Source organism: Gymnogyps californianus, chromosome 7, assembly GCF_018139145.2.
Source record: "Gymnogyps californianus isolate 813 chromosome 7, ASM1813914v2, whole genome shotgun sequence".
Lineage (NCBI taxonomy): Eukaryota > Metazoa > Chordata > Aves > Accipitriformes > Cathartidae > Gymnogyps > Gymnogyps californianus.
The window spans coordinates 11,726,960-11,742,745 of record NC_059477.1 but is presented as its reverse complement, the minus strand read 5'-3'; the positions used below and the strand labels follow the sequence as shown (position 1 = coordinate 11,742,745).

The 15,786-nt window shown below is 37.9% G+C and overlaps 1 protein-coding gene across 1 annotated transcript in view; it reads left to right on the top strand.

Annotated features, from left to right (window-relative positions):
* The window catches only part of HECW2 (HECT, C2 and WW domain containing E3 ubiquitin protein ligase 2), a 114,315-nt gene that overhangs the window by 83,420 nt on the left and 15,109 nt on the right, over positions 1-15,786 (top strand). Inside the window, exons 17-20 of the mRNA XM_050899757.1 lie at positions 3,261-3,344; positions 6,430-6,539; positions 10,517-10,637; positions 12,749-12,862. Of these exons, the coding sequence (XP_050755714.1) occupies positions 3,261-3,344; positions 6,430-6,539; positions 10,517-10,637; positions 12,749-12,862 (429 nt within the window). The remainder of the gene's footprint in view (positions 1-3,260; positions 3,345-6,429; positions 6,540-10,516; positions 10,638-12,748; positions 12,863-15,786) is intronic.

Below are 15,786 nucleotides of genomic sequence, written 5' to 3'. Positions count from 1 at the left end.
GCTGCCCTGTTTTGCAGTTTCCCAAAGCATTGTGTTCTAGCAAGTTTTGTGATGAGGCTTCTATGTTAAAGATTTGGTTTACCCTCTAAAAAAAATCCTGGCTGACAAACTTGAAATGACGTACTAGCAGAATACGCGTTCTCTAGAAAATACAGAGAAAAGGAGGAAAATAAAAATCTACCGTTCTCAGCCTGTCAAAACAGTTTCTGTGTTGCACCCGTATCACTACAGGCAAGTTTGTCCCACCAGGCTTGGTTTGAAATGCGAGCAAACTAATCTGTTGGGAAATAATATACAAACAATTTCTGATTATTAGTAGTTTTAGTATTCCTTTTTCCTTTCCCCAGGGTGCTTGGCTTCCTTTACTCTGATAGCAATCAGAGTGTCATTTTCTTCATGTGCTTTGTGGTTTTTTGATAAGTTAGAGTTCAGACTGTTCAAAAGACTTGTTGGTATTATCAGATTCTGCTTCTTGTAGAACCTTGCTTCCTGATTATAGAATCATAATTTGCCACAAGCTGAGCCCTTCTCAAGAAAAGATGGTTTTCAGATTAAAAATGGAAGCTCAAAGGATAAAAGATACTAGTTTCTGTAACTCCTTATTTACTTGAGATTATATATCCTTCTGTATGCTTACTTCGTAAATAGACTGAAGATCTATGTCTAACTTACCTGCTTTAGCAGAATGATTGACGATTTTAATGAACATAGTTTTATTTTACGTTAAGTAGGGTTGGTCAGAGAAGCCATTCTGTTAAGCCAAATGGTTCCATTCTAGTCTTAGTCTTTGAAGTTAGTATATTTGATTAAGGTATAGTATCTTCCATACCTCTCCTATATTCTTCTAGAGCTGATGCTTCAGTAACATTTCTTATATTTTTTACAAAGATCCCAGTTTCATTTTTCCTAGTTAGTCTTTTAAGACCCTGATTTAGCAAGTTATTGGAATCCATGTCTATTTGACACATTATGAGACTAAGCAATTCCAATGATATTGCTGTAACACTTGATGAACTAAGACCTAAGTGAAATCCCACGCTAAGAATTCTTTGTGTCCTCTTTTTTAGTGTAGTGATTAGTACAACTGTCTGTAATCTGTTTCTTTGAGGACCTCAGTGCAATTGAAGTAGAATGATGAGGATGATATAATATTATATTTACTATTATTATAATTATTACATAGGTGAGGAGGAAAATCAGTATTTGGCCAGTGGAAGAAGACAGAGATCATTTGAAAAGGTCTCTTACATTTTCTGTCTAAAATAATTTCTCATTCCTAAAAAGAATTAGGAGATGTGATAAGTTGAGGGTCTATTAAAATATACATTGAAAGTATACTACAGGTAGGAAATTGTTGTTCAGAGGTTTTATGGTGGAGTGAGAACATTGTACTTATACTGTTATTAAGCATGTAGCCAGGATCAAATCTCATTGCAAGCCACCACAGATAAAACTGAGAGGCTAATAAATAATGTAAAAGGCTTCAGGCAAAGGCAGCTATTATACGTTAAACATAATTTATATCTTAACAGAAGGTAAAAGGCATATATTTAAAAAACTATCACTGAAATCACAACTCTCATTGGGAACCCCGAGTAGTCATGGATTGTGTTCCTTTGGAGGGCGGCATATGTTAGTTAACCCAGAAAATGTCCTTCTGGTTCCTGGTGTTGCTGCTAACTAAATGCTAAGATACATTTTGTAATCCGCTGTTTATTTTCTCAAACCTTGCCATTTTGGGCACTGATGTAAATTGGAGTAGGCTCTGGAAGTGTCCAGACGTCCCTGCCCTGGGCACTCGAGGGCCGTCCTTGCTGGTGGGCAGTGCATGTTGGCTGTGGCTCAGCGCTGTGCTAGTGGAACTATGGGGCTTCCAGGCTGACCTCGAGTCTTGACTGGCTGCAACCACAGTGTTGACCATGCAGGTGCTTGACTTTCAGTACCTCTCTTCATACAGAAACAGTGAATTACACACTCCTGCTACAGCCACAACTGCCACCCTGGCAAGCAGGGACTGGGGGGCTCTGGGCACAGCCTGGCTGTGCCCCTCTTTCACCCTTGAATACGCTGGAAATGTAGTGCAAGTTACCAGGGAATGTCTGTTAGGTCCACTGTTTGAGAAGGTCTTTATGGACTGTGATTTTAGAGACAGATCGCAAGAAATTTGGTTTGATCCTTTTGTTGAACCTGCTGTGCATGAAATGATGTGTTTCAGAAATTCCTGTTGCAGCTTAAACTGTGCGCAGCTGCCAGCAGCCTTGTTACAGTGCTGACTGCATGGATCGTTTTTGACGTTCTTGTCACTGTTGGTAGTAGGACAGTGTGGTAGATGGACCTCTGAGCTGAGCCAATGCTGCTGTTCTTATGGGGAATTCTTTACTTTTCTGTTTGTTTGGGGGTTTTCTCCTTTGGAATTCAGACAGTTTTTACTACACGGGTTTGTTTTTTGTTTTCTTTTCCTCCTGAAGAGTAAAGCCAAATTAGAATTTATCTCTAATGTACCATCATATACCCTGTACTGACAGAGAGAAAATAAAAGGGATGTACTTCTCTTTTAGAATGCAGGAAAAAACTCTACAGAGAAAAAGAACAGGAATCAGCCAAGGAATTATATTCAATATAGATCCTAAAAACGTGTGTGTTACTATGCTCAGAGTTTAGGATGTATAGATTCCACAATAGTGATGGAACTGGGTCTGGGAGGAAGCATGTGTGCTTGGGTGAGACAGAGGGGGAGAAATAGTACAAGGGTTTTTCTGGAAGATCTCTTAAATGCAGTGTGGTACAAAAACCCTGCTTTTAAAATCATAAGTGTGCATTGTAATGTATGGCTTGCATTTGTACACAGGTTCAAAAAAGACAGTACCTCTTTAAACAGTTCACCTTCAGAATAGTAATGTCCTCCTGCAGGGCTCAGCCTTCTACTTTGAATTCAGGGACACAGCTAGCATGAACTTGAAGGATTGATTTTTTTAATTTTTTTTTTTTTACTGGTTGGATGGATGTACTACCTGATGCAGCCTGAGCATTGAAGAGATGAGGGTAACAGGAGAATCATTCCTTAGAACAAATTAGCTTTTTGGTTGTAGTATTTTGCTGCTTACATGGACATGGTGTGGCAGGGGAAAAAAATGGCTTCTGAAATACAGAAGCATAACCCAGAGGTTTTTGATACACCCTGTACTTTTTCTTGTTGCTGTGGTGTACATTGGTGCCTTATTTGCAAAAGATATTTTGGAATTCTTTTTTTGCTTACACAGGGAGAAGATCCAGTTCATCCGGACAGAGGGAACACCTGGGTTGGTGCGTTTATCCAGCGATGCAGACCTTGTCATGTTACTCAGGTAGGCACTGCTGCTTTCAATGCACATATGGAATACGCTCTGGCAGCTGCTGAGGAGCCTTTCAGTGAGTAGTGTGTGCTGATTTAGTGACCTAATCATTTCCTCTTCAGTACTTGAACTTGCATCTGGGAGAGCTACAACTCAAGGGTCAGATTTTTTATTTTCATCATGTTCAGTTTCTAGGTGGTAGCTGGAGGTCACATTTTTTCATAGGAGTGATGGAATGTGATATTCTGTCTGAGGAAAGGCGAGTGCAAGAGCGCTGTGCTTGTGATTTATATGGATTTGCCCAGACCACCTTTTATTGTCCTGTTGCATCCAGCTCTGATGTTTAGATAGGTGGTACAGTTTAGACCTCTTCGCAAGAATGTGCCTTCTACTGCTTTAAGAATGCATCTGTTTAGTTCTGTGGTTTGGGAAGTCCATATTTGTGAACGTTCATACTTGAGATGTTTTTATTACTTAATGTCTTGCTGACTCTTCACTATGCTGTCGAGCATTGTCCCCTTTAATAAAGGAAATACTGTTACAGAGTTCAAGAAATGGGAAGCTCCTGCTTTAATATTTTTCATTTAAGCAATTAACTCAAAAAATTAGGCAGATTTTTTGCCAGAATTAAACCCTTGTATCTTGATGTTGTATTCTCATCCATTGTAAATGTGCATCAAGAAATTAACGAGTACGTTTAAAATTGAATCTAGTGAAATAGGATTGGCATTAGTAGTAGTATTTTGAGGTCAGGTTGCATAATGGTAATCCTTTCTGGTCCCTAAATCTCTGAATTAATTACAGCTATAAAAAAAATCTCATTTTAAAGCCATGCTGAAGCTTTTTTAAAATGCAAATATTGTTTCTTAAAAAACCTTTTAAGATTTTTGTTTTGATATATAATGCATGGAGGTCACACAGGTTTTACCCAGAAAAATCTGGCTTCAGCTATTTGTTTTTAAATACAGATTGCATGAATGATTTTATCATTGCTCTTTGACTGGGTTTTGATCCCTCTAGTGTTCTGTTAACAGCAAAGATTGCAAATAATTCTAGTGGAAATAAAGCAAATTCAAAATTTTGATTGCAATCTTTCTTTTGTAGAACAGCAATAATCAGTATAACTAATTTTTAAGAGAAAAGTAGTGCCCAGTGCCTCCCTAGAATAACTTTATCATATTCTTCAGATTTTATTTCTCTTAATCTACTTTCTTCCCCAAAAAATATCTACCTGAAAAGTGTTGCTTGAGGATTTTCTTCCCATTTTATTAATAATCGAATAGTACCATTGCCCCGAGGACATATTATTGATAAAATGTTATCTATGCATCCATTAGTTTCTTAAAATGTTGGATGTTAAACCTCAAGACTGGACTGAGTTATTGTAAGCTTATTGTGAGTAAATACTGGTGTAAAATCGAAGCTGGGCTAAGTTAAAATAGTGGTGTACTGAGATGATGACATTTCTTTTCTTACCATTATTTAGTCTTGGTGGCTTTTTACTTTTAACAGTATCTTCTAGCAGGGTGTCGTCATGACCCTTCTCTATGAAACCCTGAAAAAAATGCACTCTAATCACGATGACTTAATCTTCCTGGGGCTCAGGACACCTGGGTTCTGTATCTAGCTTGGCTGGTTGGATGACCTTGGGGAAGACTGTACCCATTTCCATGCCTCTGTTTCTTCAGTTGGGGCGGAATGATGTAACTGTCCTGTAAAGCACTCTGAGATGTAGTAAATAACTGGGTAGAATCACTATTTCTGATATTTTTATTGCTTGGGAACACTGTACATTTTTTCACGTGCTTCAGTAAATACTAAGTTGCAGCTAACTGAAAACAAACCAACCCCTATGTGTTTAGGGACTGAAGGAGGTACAGTGCATCACATTTTTAAAAATACTCTGAGAATGGCATTATATTATGCTTGAGATGTTAAGAAGAAAATGTTTTTCAGTTTCTTCTTCTAAACATGTTGTTTGGTCTACAACACAAATCATCATTTTAACTCTTAATTTAATCCAAGATTGAAATAGTGGTTTATATTTTATCACATTTTCAGCATCAAAATGTAACTTGGAGGAAAACAACGCATGGTCATGAATGTAAAAAGAACTGCCAGAAAATACCCATTCCAAAACCAAACTCATGCAAAACATTTTCCTAAGTATTTGTTCGGTGAACAAACTTAGTAAGAAACATCTTTTATTTGAACATTGCTTTCATTGGTTGAGCTCTATAGTAAAAGATTGGCTTGTGATTCTTTCTGTATCTCAATTTTTCAAAATAATTTTTACATATTATCTCAACAGTTTATTCTTATCTGTGTTGTGTTTAACATCTGACATAGGCTTTGGTATCAGATCCATTCTGATATTAGATATTCTGTCTCTTTTTGGATTTGCTTGTGTCAAATTTGGGAAAAGACTGAAATTTTAATATATATACAGTCTCTACATACACAGATGCAGTGATTAGGCTGTAAAATGTTTATTGTTTTTCTCTTAAAAGTTGTGTAGCAATAATAGATGAGGCATGAAATAACTCAACCTGAACAGACTAGATGTGATACCCATTTCAGCAACAGTGTTAGCATTAAAGATAAAATAAAGAAATAACTTATTCCAACAAGCTTACTATTCAATACACTCAGCAAGTTCAGATGTGATTCTTAATATTGGAGGCTTAGAATGTTTGTCTGTGTTCCTGGTCTTTGTGCAGTATTGCAGATCTTTTCCCAGGAAAGTGTGACTAAGGTATACTAAGGTTAAAAAACACAAGTTTTTTTTTAAAAAAAAAAGGGGGGGGGCACGTGCAAATTTTAAAGGCTGATTAACTATATTTTAACCTTGAAAACAAATACCACACTATGTATAGCAATGTCCCGCAAAAGTAGTAATTACTGCTTTCCAGTACTTTCAAGATCTGATTGAGGGAATGGCAATAAAATATTTTGTAGCACTCTAAGTGTACATAGTGGAAATAGGCAAGTGACTACCAAAGAAAGCAGGTTAGTAACTAGGGATTTATTCCTAGAAAGTGAAAAATGCCATTCATTTAAATAAACACGTTACTACTTATTTGCTCCTTTTTTCCAGCTTGTTTGAGGAGGAGATAATGTCATATGTGCCGCCACATGCCTTACTTCATCCTAGTTACTGCCAGTCCCCAAGAGGCTCACCGGTGTCTTCGCCTCAGAACTCTCCAGGTAAGTTGCTCAGACACAGCTTCTGCAGGGGCTGTCTGAAACCATTTCTCATACTTGGTAAGGACGAGTTCGAGACCAGTAAAGTCAGTAGCACACTCCTGCTGTCTTCCCAGAAGTCGGAGAACAAAAACAATAGAAAAATTGTTTGACTATAATTTTTCGTTTGCTTTCCAAAGTGACATTCACAGCAGCCTAAAGCCGAGAACCTACTATTTGGAAACTATAACCTATTCCCTTTTGCAGTTCCCAACTTTCAGATGGGTAAAGTTACATGAGCTGAAGCACCTTCTGAGTGGTCAGTGAGCTTGCCACTGCAGTATTTTCATTATGATGATATCTGTAAGATACTGCAGTAGAGCTAGTCCCATAATTTAGTTTATATTATGCTGCATGTAATGACTTTCCACCTTTCTGAACGTCCAAGTTCTCTTGCTCCAGCAACAACAAAGATTTAGTCCTATTTTTGAGCAAAGTCAACAAGTGTGATTGCATTTGACTGTCAAACTTGAACCTTTGCCTTGGGCTCACAAGATGTTTTGCTGGTAGAAAAGATTGGTGTATTACAACTTCAGAGGCTGTGATTTTGTTCTGACTTGTAAAACATGCAAATTTGTTTTTCACTGATATGAAACAACTAAGTGACTGCTCATGCCAGGATCCTGATGCCTAGAGAATTAAAAATATGAGGTCTAATAACTGTACATTAAAATACCAGTGTTAATGGGGCTGTGGGGCAGTGAGTGACAATTTTATGTAAAGCCAGATTGTGGTCCCTTAACACGAGTACAAAAGATAGCATATTGCAGCTGTCTGGAAATACACATCAGAATGGAATGAAATTGGTATTTCACATATTAACTAAGTTGCAGATCAGAACTAAATTATTTCGAATATGACAAGTTCCATTTGACCTCTGAAGGCTAAGTACAGCAATTTGAAGTTTATAGATGTTGCTATTCTTAGTTTTCTCAAGAAGATATTAGGTAAGTAAAATAAAATCACTGCAGTAAATCAGAAGTGGCTTAAGGGGATTTCTACAAATTTGAGAACAAAAGTATAGATAAATAGAGAACATTTGGGATCTAAGCAACTCTAGGTAGTTCCAGACAATAAGAAAATTTTATCAGAAAAAGTACTGTGATTTTTATGGGCATTTCCCAGTCCACAATCATAAAAAGCTTTGCCTTTTCAAGAAACCAGATTAAAACCATTCATAAACATCTCCTGAGTGGTAGCTTTTCCTGCTGCTGGACATAGGACCTCTGTAGGACCTATTCAAAGAAACTATCCGAAGATCTTAATGATCTTACGGCATTCTGCAAAGCAGCAAAATATAATATTCATATGTATTGATATTTTTGATACATATATGGTTTAGATATAACTGTTTCCCTTTGTTGAAAAGAAAGGAAGAATGAAATCTGCATGTATGCATCTTATTTCCTACTGCAAACCTGGCAGTCTTTTATGAGTAAAAAGTTTTGGCTTTCAGAGTTGTAATGTCTTCATTACTAGTACATGCACCAAAGCATGCTGGGCAGGGCTTCACTCCAACAAAGTAATTTCAGAATGCATTCAGTCTTTAACATGTGATATTCTCATCTATTCCTCAAAGAAGTAACACACAGTAAGGGTGAACAGTGATGGTTTTAGTCCCGTTCTCCTTAAAATTGTAATCTCTATTCTATTTCATAGAAAAATATAGAAAGACCATTGAATCTTCCTGTCAGTCTGCGAGTATGCATGTTTATGTTGGTGTACAAATGACTTTTTTGATGAGAAACTGTAAATATCCTGTCGTTTCTATGGAGGCTCTGTGTTTTTTCATCAGCTAAACTGGCTGTTCTGCACTGCACGAGGTTGCGTGTTAAGGATCCATTGTTCAGATCAGTCACAATCAGTTGTACTTTCTCTTTTGGGAAAGATGAATAGTCATGAAGCTACTCTTTATATCTGCTTTAGAACATAACCTCTTTGAAAATCCAATATGATTATCACATCACTGGCGTTTTTTAGCTCTTCCATTAACATCTTTTGTTCCCAAGGCGGAAGTAATCACTATAATTGCCCAGGAATTTCTTGGCATATGCATCTGATTTGCAATGAGGACTTGTCATGTGCTGACAGAATAATATACTGCTGATTTCTGAACCGTGAAGTAATGTGTTACCAGATTTATGTTCTGCGGTATCTCTCAGCAAAAACTTCCTTCAGGGGTTAAAATTAAAGTATGCTTTTGTTGCGTTTTTTTGATGACTACATTTTTGTACCTACTTTGACCCAAAGCGAAATAAACAAAGTAGGGGGAAAAGGCCAATAATTAAAAGGCTGTTTACAGTTTCAAGTTTCTGTAAGTTTTCTAGAGAATTCAGCTGAGTGTACCATTAGAAGCCCTTGGTGCTCTCAGTAGAAGAGGATAACCCCTATAGATAATCAACGACCATGATTTGTTTTTCCAGAGGGGTCCTGCATGTTCCTGTTGGAGCTCTGAGGATTCCCTGACACTTTCTATTCCTCCCACACATCACTCTAAGCCTAGAACAAGTGGCAAGTGTCTTTCTGGTCAGACAGGTCTTTCAAAGACCTGTAAATGGCATTCAGTGTTAATACTGATCTCGCTTGTTCTCTCTCTGATCTCTGCAGAGAGATCGACTCTGCAGCTTCTTCGAGCAGCCACTTCCGCAGGATGTGCTCGTCACCTTTTCCGTCAGACCCATATGCTTTGTGGCTAAGCAAGCTGCTCTCTTTTCCCCTGATCTCTGCCCACAGGCTGAACGGATACACGTTCTCTCTCTTTCATAACCTGAAACATTATGTTCTCACGCCTTCACCCATAGTAGCAAATAATGTTTCTGTATTGGCTTAGTTTCGTACAGGGAGCCAACGGAAAACTCACATAAGGAACTGTCACTTAAAAGACAGAAGTCTACATATACGTGCTTCTAAACTGTTCATTTGTATTTCCAGTGCATTACGGGCCTGTTAGATGACCATCAGTTGCAGATAAGTAGTTGGCAACCTATGTATACTGTAGGGCATGAGAAATTTTAAATGTCCTTTGAGTTTTTTGTGGGGATGTCTACACAGCCATGCAGAGGAGGAATTTAATGTTATAAAAACTAGGGGTGAGAAGATGAACGTAAAAAGGCCTCTTTGGCACACTGTCTTGCAATCAAATCAATTGAAGTAATTTATCCAGGGAGGCAGTGGAAGTTCTAATGGTTGTAATATTCAGAATAGATCAGACTAAACACCTAATTTGTATATACTAGACTTGTACATGCAGATGTGGGGGTATGCCATTTTTTTGGCATACAGATCTCATCTCTCCCTGCTTTTAAGAAATTGAACCTCAAGAACAGTTTTTCAAAAATAAATTCACTTAGATGACCATCATGTATGTTCCTGCAGTCACATGTGAAAAGTTCCACAAACTTAAATTTGGTAGTCTTTCCATTCTTCCAATATTTTTCTTCGTTGTACTTCCCCCAGGAAAAACTTCTATGAGGGAATTTCCAAAAGTCTTCCTTCTTCAGCTTGATGTATTCAACAGGGGCACAGCAGAGTACAGTCTGTTTATGCTTCATTTCTGAGTTCTTGTTTTTCCTGGTAATATTAAAACCAGAACAGAGCAGAACATTTATTGCATGAGTATTTTAAAGGTTAGACGTAAAGTGTACTTGACAAACAAAAGTTAAGTCTTTCCAGTTGATTGTGCTGGTTTTTTAATCCATCTTTTGCGTTGACCTGGATTTGCTCTTTTAAGACTTCAGAAAGATGATACTATTGGAAATGAGCAACCAAAAAGTCTTAGATGCAGAGCAGATTTGAAGATAATGCAGCTTTTACGCTTTATAAAGGTGACTAAACCAAACACATACCGTGCCTTTTGCTCCTAAGGAGTCTTTTCAGTAGAGGATGGGACATTAATCAGTTCATGTCACTACAGCTCATTCTTTGCTTATTGCTTCCTGCAGGTACTCAGCGTGCCAATGCCCGAGCTCCAGCTCCTTACAAAAGAGATTTTGAAGCCAAGCTGAGGAACTTTTACAGGAAGTTGGAGACTAAAGGATATGGACAAGGCCCAGGGAAATTGAAGTATGTTGAAGAATCTCATGAAACTGGATTTGTTTCTCAGGCAGCTTGCCTTGCCTTGCATGTCTACAAGCTTCTTCCCATTAGAAGGAATGCAGATGTTATGGTTAGCCTTGCGCTTCTGGAAATATAAAGCCTGTCATAAAAGACTTGGTGCCAGCATGTGATTCATAGCAGAGGATACAGCAAGTTCTGAGCACTTCTTTTCTATGTTTCCTCCAACTATATTTTCATACAAACAATATTACCAATACAGTGCCAAAAAGCACTTTGGGAAGACACATGCAGAACAGGAGGCATCTGAATTCTTCCATTACAGCAATTGCTGTGATATAAACAGTTATATTTTCTCATATCTTTTTCCATTGAAAAAACTAGATAGGCTTATCTTTTGTACATCATTGCCTGTACTGATATCACAGTCCTCTTTAGTAAAGAGGACTCATAAAATTAAATGTTATTAAATTCTAAGCCTTAAAAACCTGCTAATATTTTTACTTCAGCACTCTAAATGCTAGAGTGCTTGGAGTGAGGTCTTCCCTCCTTCATTTATTTGGTAATCGTGTGATTACATACTATTATGTTAAGGATCATCATTATAAGGTACTTCCATAATTTTGTAAATTACCAAGTCTTGTGCCAGCTATCAGACTCTCATAGTTTGTTACTCTGAGGCACTAGAACTTTTTTTAACCATTTCTTTTATTAGAATAGAGGGGTAGGATTTTTGTCTGGGGTTTTTTTTTATTTCCCCCAGCCAGTCACTTCTCACATTTTGCAGGAATTTGTGCAGAGCTCATACTTCATTTATGTGAGCTTGTTAAAAGTTTTCCACAACTGAAATGGGCTTAAAATGGTATTGTTTAGACAGTCTTAAGAGGCAGGGATTGGACATCGTCTGCCTATAATGTAATGAAATCATAAACACCTAAAGCTTAACCTATGAAAATTTTGTCATGAATACTTGGGCAAATAGCTGGTAGAAGAGGATGGCATTTGCTACCTGTAAGATCCATTAACATTTCTTGCACATTTTTTTCCTGACCTATTTGCCATCACACTGTGGATTTTTAAGCAGAACAACAGCTTGATCTTTGAACAGAAGTTTTCTCTGGGTTCCTTTCCCAGGCATATACTGACCTGCTCCTTTTTTTCAAACCAAGACCCCAGCACAACTTGCATACTGCCTGGGTCCTCTTGTTGCCCAGGTACCTTACCAGTTCCTGGCCTCTCCACTTCTGTGTCCTCTTGCAGGACAGCACAGTGCAATCACTGACTGATTTCTGCACAGGTAGTAAGGCCAGCAAGGGCTTTGCAAGAGGCCGTGTGGAGGGGTAAGCTGCCTCTCTGCGGGCAGCAGCAGCTCCCAGCTTTGGTCTGACTGATCAACTGCACACATAAGGCAGTATTTGAATATAAAGCAAGCTAAGTTTCAGGAAACTAATTAAACACAGTTTTTTGGCAGAAGATAAAATGTTTAAGTAAGGAGGATTCTTCCACCTCTTATTTTTGATGACACTTCCTCACTTTCACAATTTTTCTTGTAGAAGGTATTTCTTAGAAGGTAAATATATTATGTTTTCACATGTGGTGCTTCAGTCTGGTTTTGGACAAACAATTGCCATTCCTTCTAGACTTTTTGTCCCGTCACACTTACACTGGGGATAACGTAGGGATGTGCGATTGTGGAGTTACTATTCAGTGACTTTCCCACGGTTTTATGTTTTTCCTTGTTAAGAGATTGATTTTTACGTAAAAGGTTAGATTCTTGCTTACATTAAGACTGATTTAGAGGCCCAGCCTTACAAAAGGATTTTAAACTTAATGAAAATGCCCACTTCAGGACCTTTCCCATTGAAACCTTTAATTTAAGGAAGAACCAGGGTAGAAAAAATAAAACTACACTTCTTTGTATGAGACACATTTTATTGAAATCTAAAGTAGATCCTTGAGGGAGATAGACTAACAGACAGAAGCTGCCTGATCTGGATCAAATTATCCAGCAGAAACGTGTATCTCTATGAAGTCACCCTGTTACCTTGCAGTGTAAATAGATGTTTCCAACTGTGGTTCATGTTCACGAATTGCTGTTTCAACATTATTTTGCTCTTCAGATTAATCATCAGGAGAGATCACTTGCTAGAAGATGCCTTTAACCAGATCATGGGCTACTCAAGAAAAGACCTGCAGAGAAATAAACTCTATGTCACGTTTGTTGGGGAAGAAGGGTGAGTAGAACAGGGAAGTAAATGTGATCTCAAAACTCAGTGTGTCTTGCAGCTGCTGTTTCACCAAACTTCTTGTGGTCTAGAGTGAAAAGAGGAAGGATTACAGTCAGGAAATGCCACATACATAAGCCTAGAACATACAGCTGTTCAAGATGACTTTTTAGGCATTGTGAAATGTAACGTATCCTGCCTTTGCAGAAGTAATGCATGTGTTTATGTGAATTTTCACAATAGTTGGTGTGTGTTTCAGAATGTTGCTGGGAAAGCAAAGGAAAAACAAATAACTTTCCCATGTTATTCATATTTCTTTTCTGTCAGTGCTAACATATCTCTAGTGCTTGTTAAAAGACAGCTGCCATTTGTTGGAGGGAGGGTGCTTCAAGAGTAGGCTAGAGGCTCAATCCTTAATTCAGCTCCTGTCTGAGGCAATGGGAGCTGAAAGCCCTCAATGCTACAGGAGGTGCTCACTGCCTCTCCAGGCCAGGGCCTGCGTCACAAATAAAAGCAACTAGGCTGTTGCTAGTTGTCAGATAAACACAAATACTCCTGACATTTCAAAGTCACTTCAGAGAACACTCAGTCTGTGTCTAATGAAAGTCTAATGTGTTACAGGTTGCGAGATGTGCATTGCAAAGCAAGATGTGGTTAGATTTTCTTCGCAAGTGAAACTGGAACAACGTACTATTTGCCTCTTTGGTCTCCTGATTTGTGCCCCCTTTGTCAGATCTTAAAGCCTACTGCCTTAAGCACAAATATTTTTATTGATATATTTCATGAATGTATTTGTAAATACATTCAAAATTTTATTCCTTGATATTTAGGAAACTGCAGCACAGAGCTCTTGGAATGCTGTAGTGCGCATTATTGCCATGCGATGTGTGAGTCTTTAAAATAGCTAAGTTGTAATAGAAACATCTCATATAAGATTAGATAAAATTAATCTGTCTTTGAAAACCCCTAAATCCTGTTGTTTGTTTAAAGTTCACCCTGAAGTGCTTTGTGTTAATAAGGACTCACTGAAGTCTTAAAATAAAAAATGTTGACAGCTGAGAGCCAAGTGTGGACTTGTTCATATAAATAATATCACCATGCTGTCTGAGGAGGAACTCAGAACTGGAATGACAAGGCTGGTGCAGGATGAGATTACACTATATTGACAGAGCAGGGTGGGGATGCAGGAACGAGGCCTGTCTTACACAGCTCTACCAGCCTTTACTTTCACAGCTACAACCTCGACTCAGATTTAAAAATGAAAGGGAAAATTTTAAAATCGTATATGAGATAAAGATTGATCCAGATAGACTGTCTCCTTTCATCAGACGTCAGGCTTTTGCATTTCATCACAGTACAGCAAGATGAAGAGTGACCTGGAAATGGGGGTGACACATCCTCTTCCCATTATATCCAGCTTTACACAAGACTCTCTTCTTAATGGAAAAGAATGAGTTAATTAAGAGCAAAGTCAAATTAAAATGACGTTAATTCTCTGTTTACAAATCTATGTTTTGAATGAAGAAAGGATGTGTGCAAACAGTACTGTTTCATCAGAGATCGTGCAAGGATATGTATCACATCAAACTATTCATTTGGCTAGGTGTAGAAAGACAGGTCACAGTGGAGGAGAGGAGGACAATGAGGAGGAGGAATACTGAAAGTTAATTGTTTCCTATTTGCTCCTCCTTTTCCTTTTTTAAGTTTTTAAGTGGGAGTTTGCTCTGGCATTTCTTTTCCTCTCGGTAAAGAGGTGTAAGTCTTAAAGTAATGGGTAATGGAATCCTCACAAATTAAAACATTTTTAGTTACTATTGATTTATTAGTGTATAAATTAGTAAGTGGGGCAACTCAGACATAGTTATTGCTGTTCATATGATTTTTATCATAAGTCTCATAATGCTCGCTATCTTCCTTGAACCTTCAGTTTCTACAGTCATGTAATTGTGATGCTAGTTTAATGTTTTTACATTCATACTTAATGTGGTGATAAATGAAGAAAATTTTGATACAAAGGATATGGTTCCTTAAAGTTATTTTCCCTAAGTTCTATTAACTATTAGCAGAAGCTGCTTTGCATTTAAGGGTGGTAAATCTGAAGTATTAATGGTGCTTCCTAGGAGACATGAGTCATGTTGCCAACAACATATTACTCTACTCCTGAATACCCAAATGCCCCACAGTTGCAGCTGTTGTGTGGTTGCATGCCTCTTGTATGAAGTTTTCTCACCCTTGTGCCAAGCCTTTAATTGTGGGATAAATCTGACTGGCAGTGCAGGACTCTCATGATTGATTTATTTAACATGACTCACAGTAACTCTGCGTACAAAAGGAGCTGTATGAAATGGCTGGTAGTCAAGCACACGGTTTCTATTCTATCTTAAGATTTCATAGTCAGTCAGATTATCCCAGAAGTTTGCAGGAGTCTTCCAGATGACCCTTTACTTGATCCTGGTATTTGTGCCAAGATTAAGATCCAACAGTTGTCCATGATACCAAACCATTTTGGGTTTTTTTTCTGCAATTTGAGGATGGAATCTGCCCTTCTTGCCAGGGTAAGGATCTGTTTCACTACTTCACTTCTGTTAAGCTTCAGAAGTGAAGTGCTTCCAAATGACTGAAGGGAAAATGTTTTTCATTCAACAGAGGAAAGAGGCTTTGTCCTCAACTTGATAATGGTACCTAGCCTTTACTTTCCTGACTTCATCCTCAAAAAACTCTCATCTATGTTTGTCTTCTGTAAAAGTTCATGAGGCAAAACATTAGTAGCAGAAGTCCTATGTGAAAGCTGACTTTCTCTGTGATACTTCTGTCTGTGCATTTTCTTAGTACTAAAGCAAGACCTTCTTAAAAGTCAAGTATGAAATCTTCAATCTATAGAAGATATATCTTTATATCTATTTGTTAGGATTATAATAATCTCTGTTCCCCAC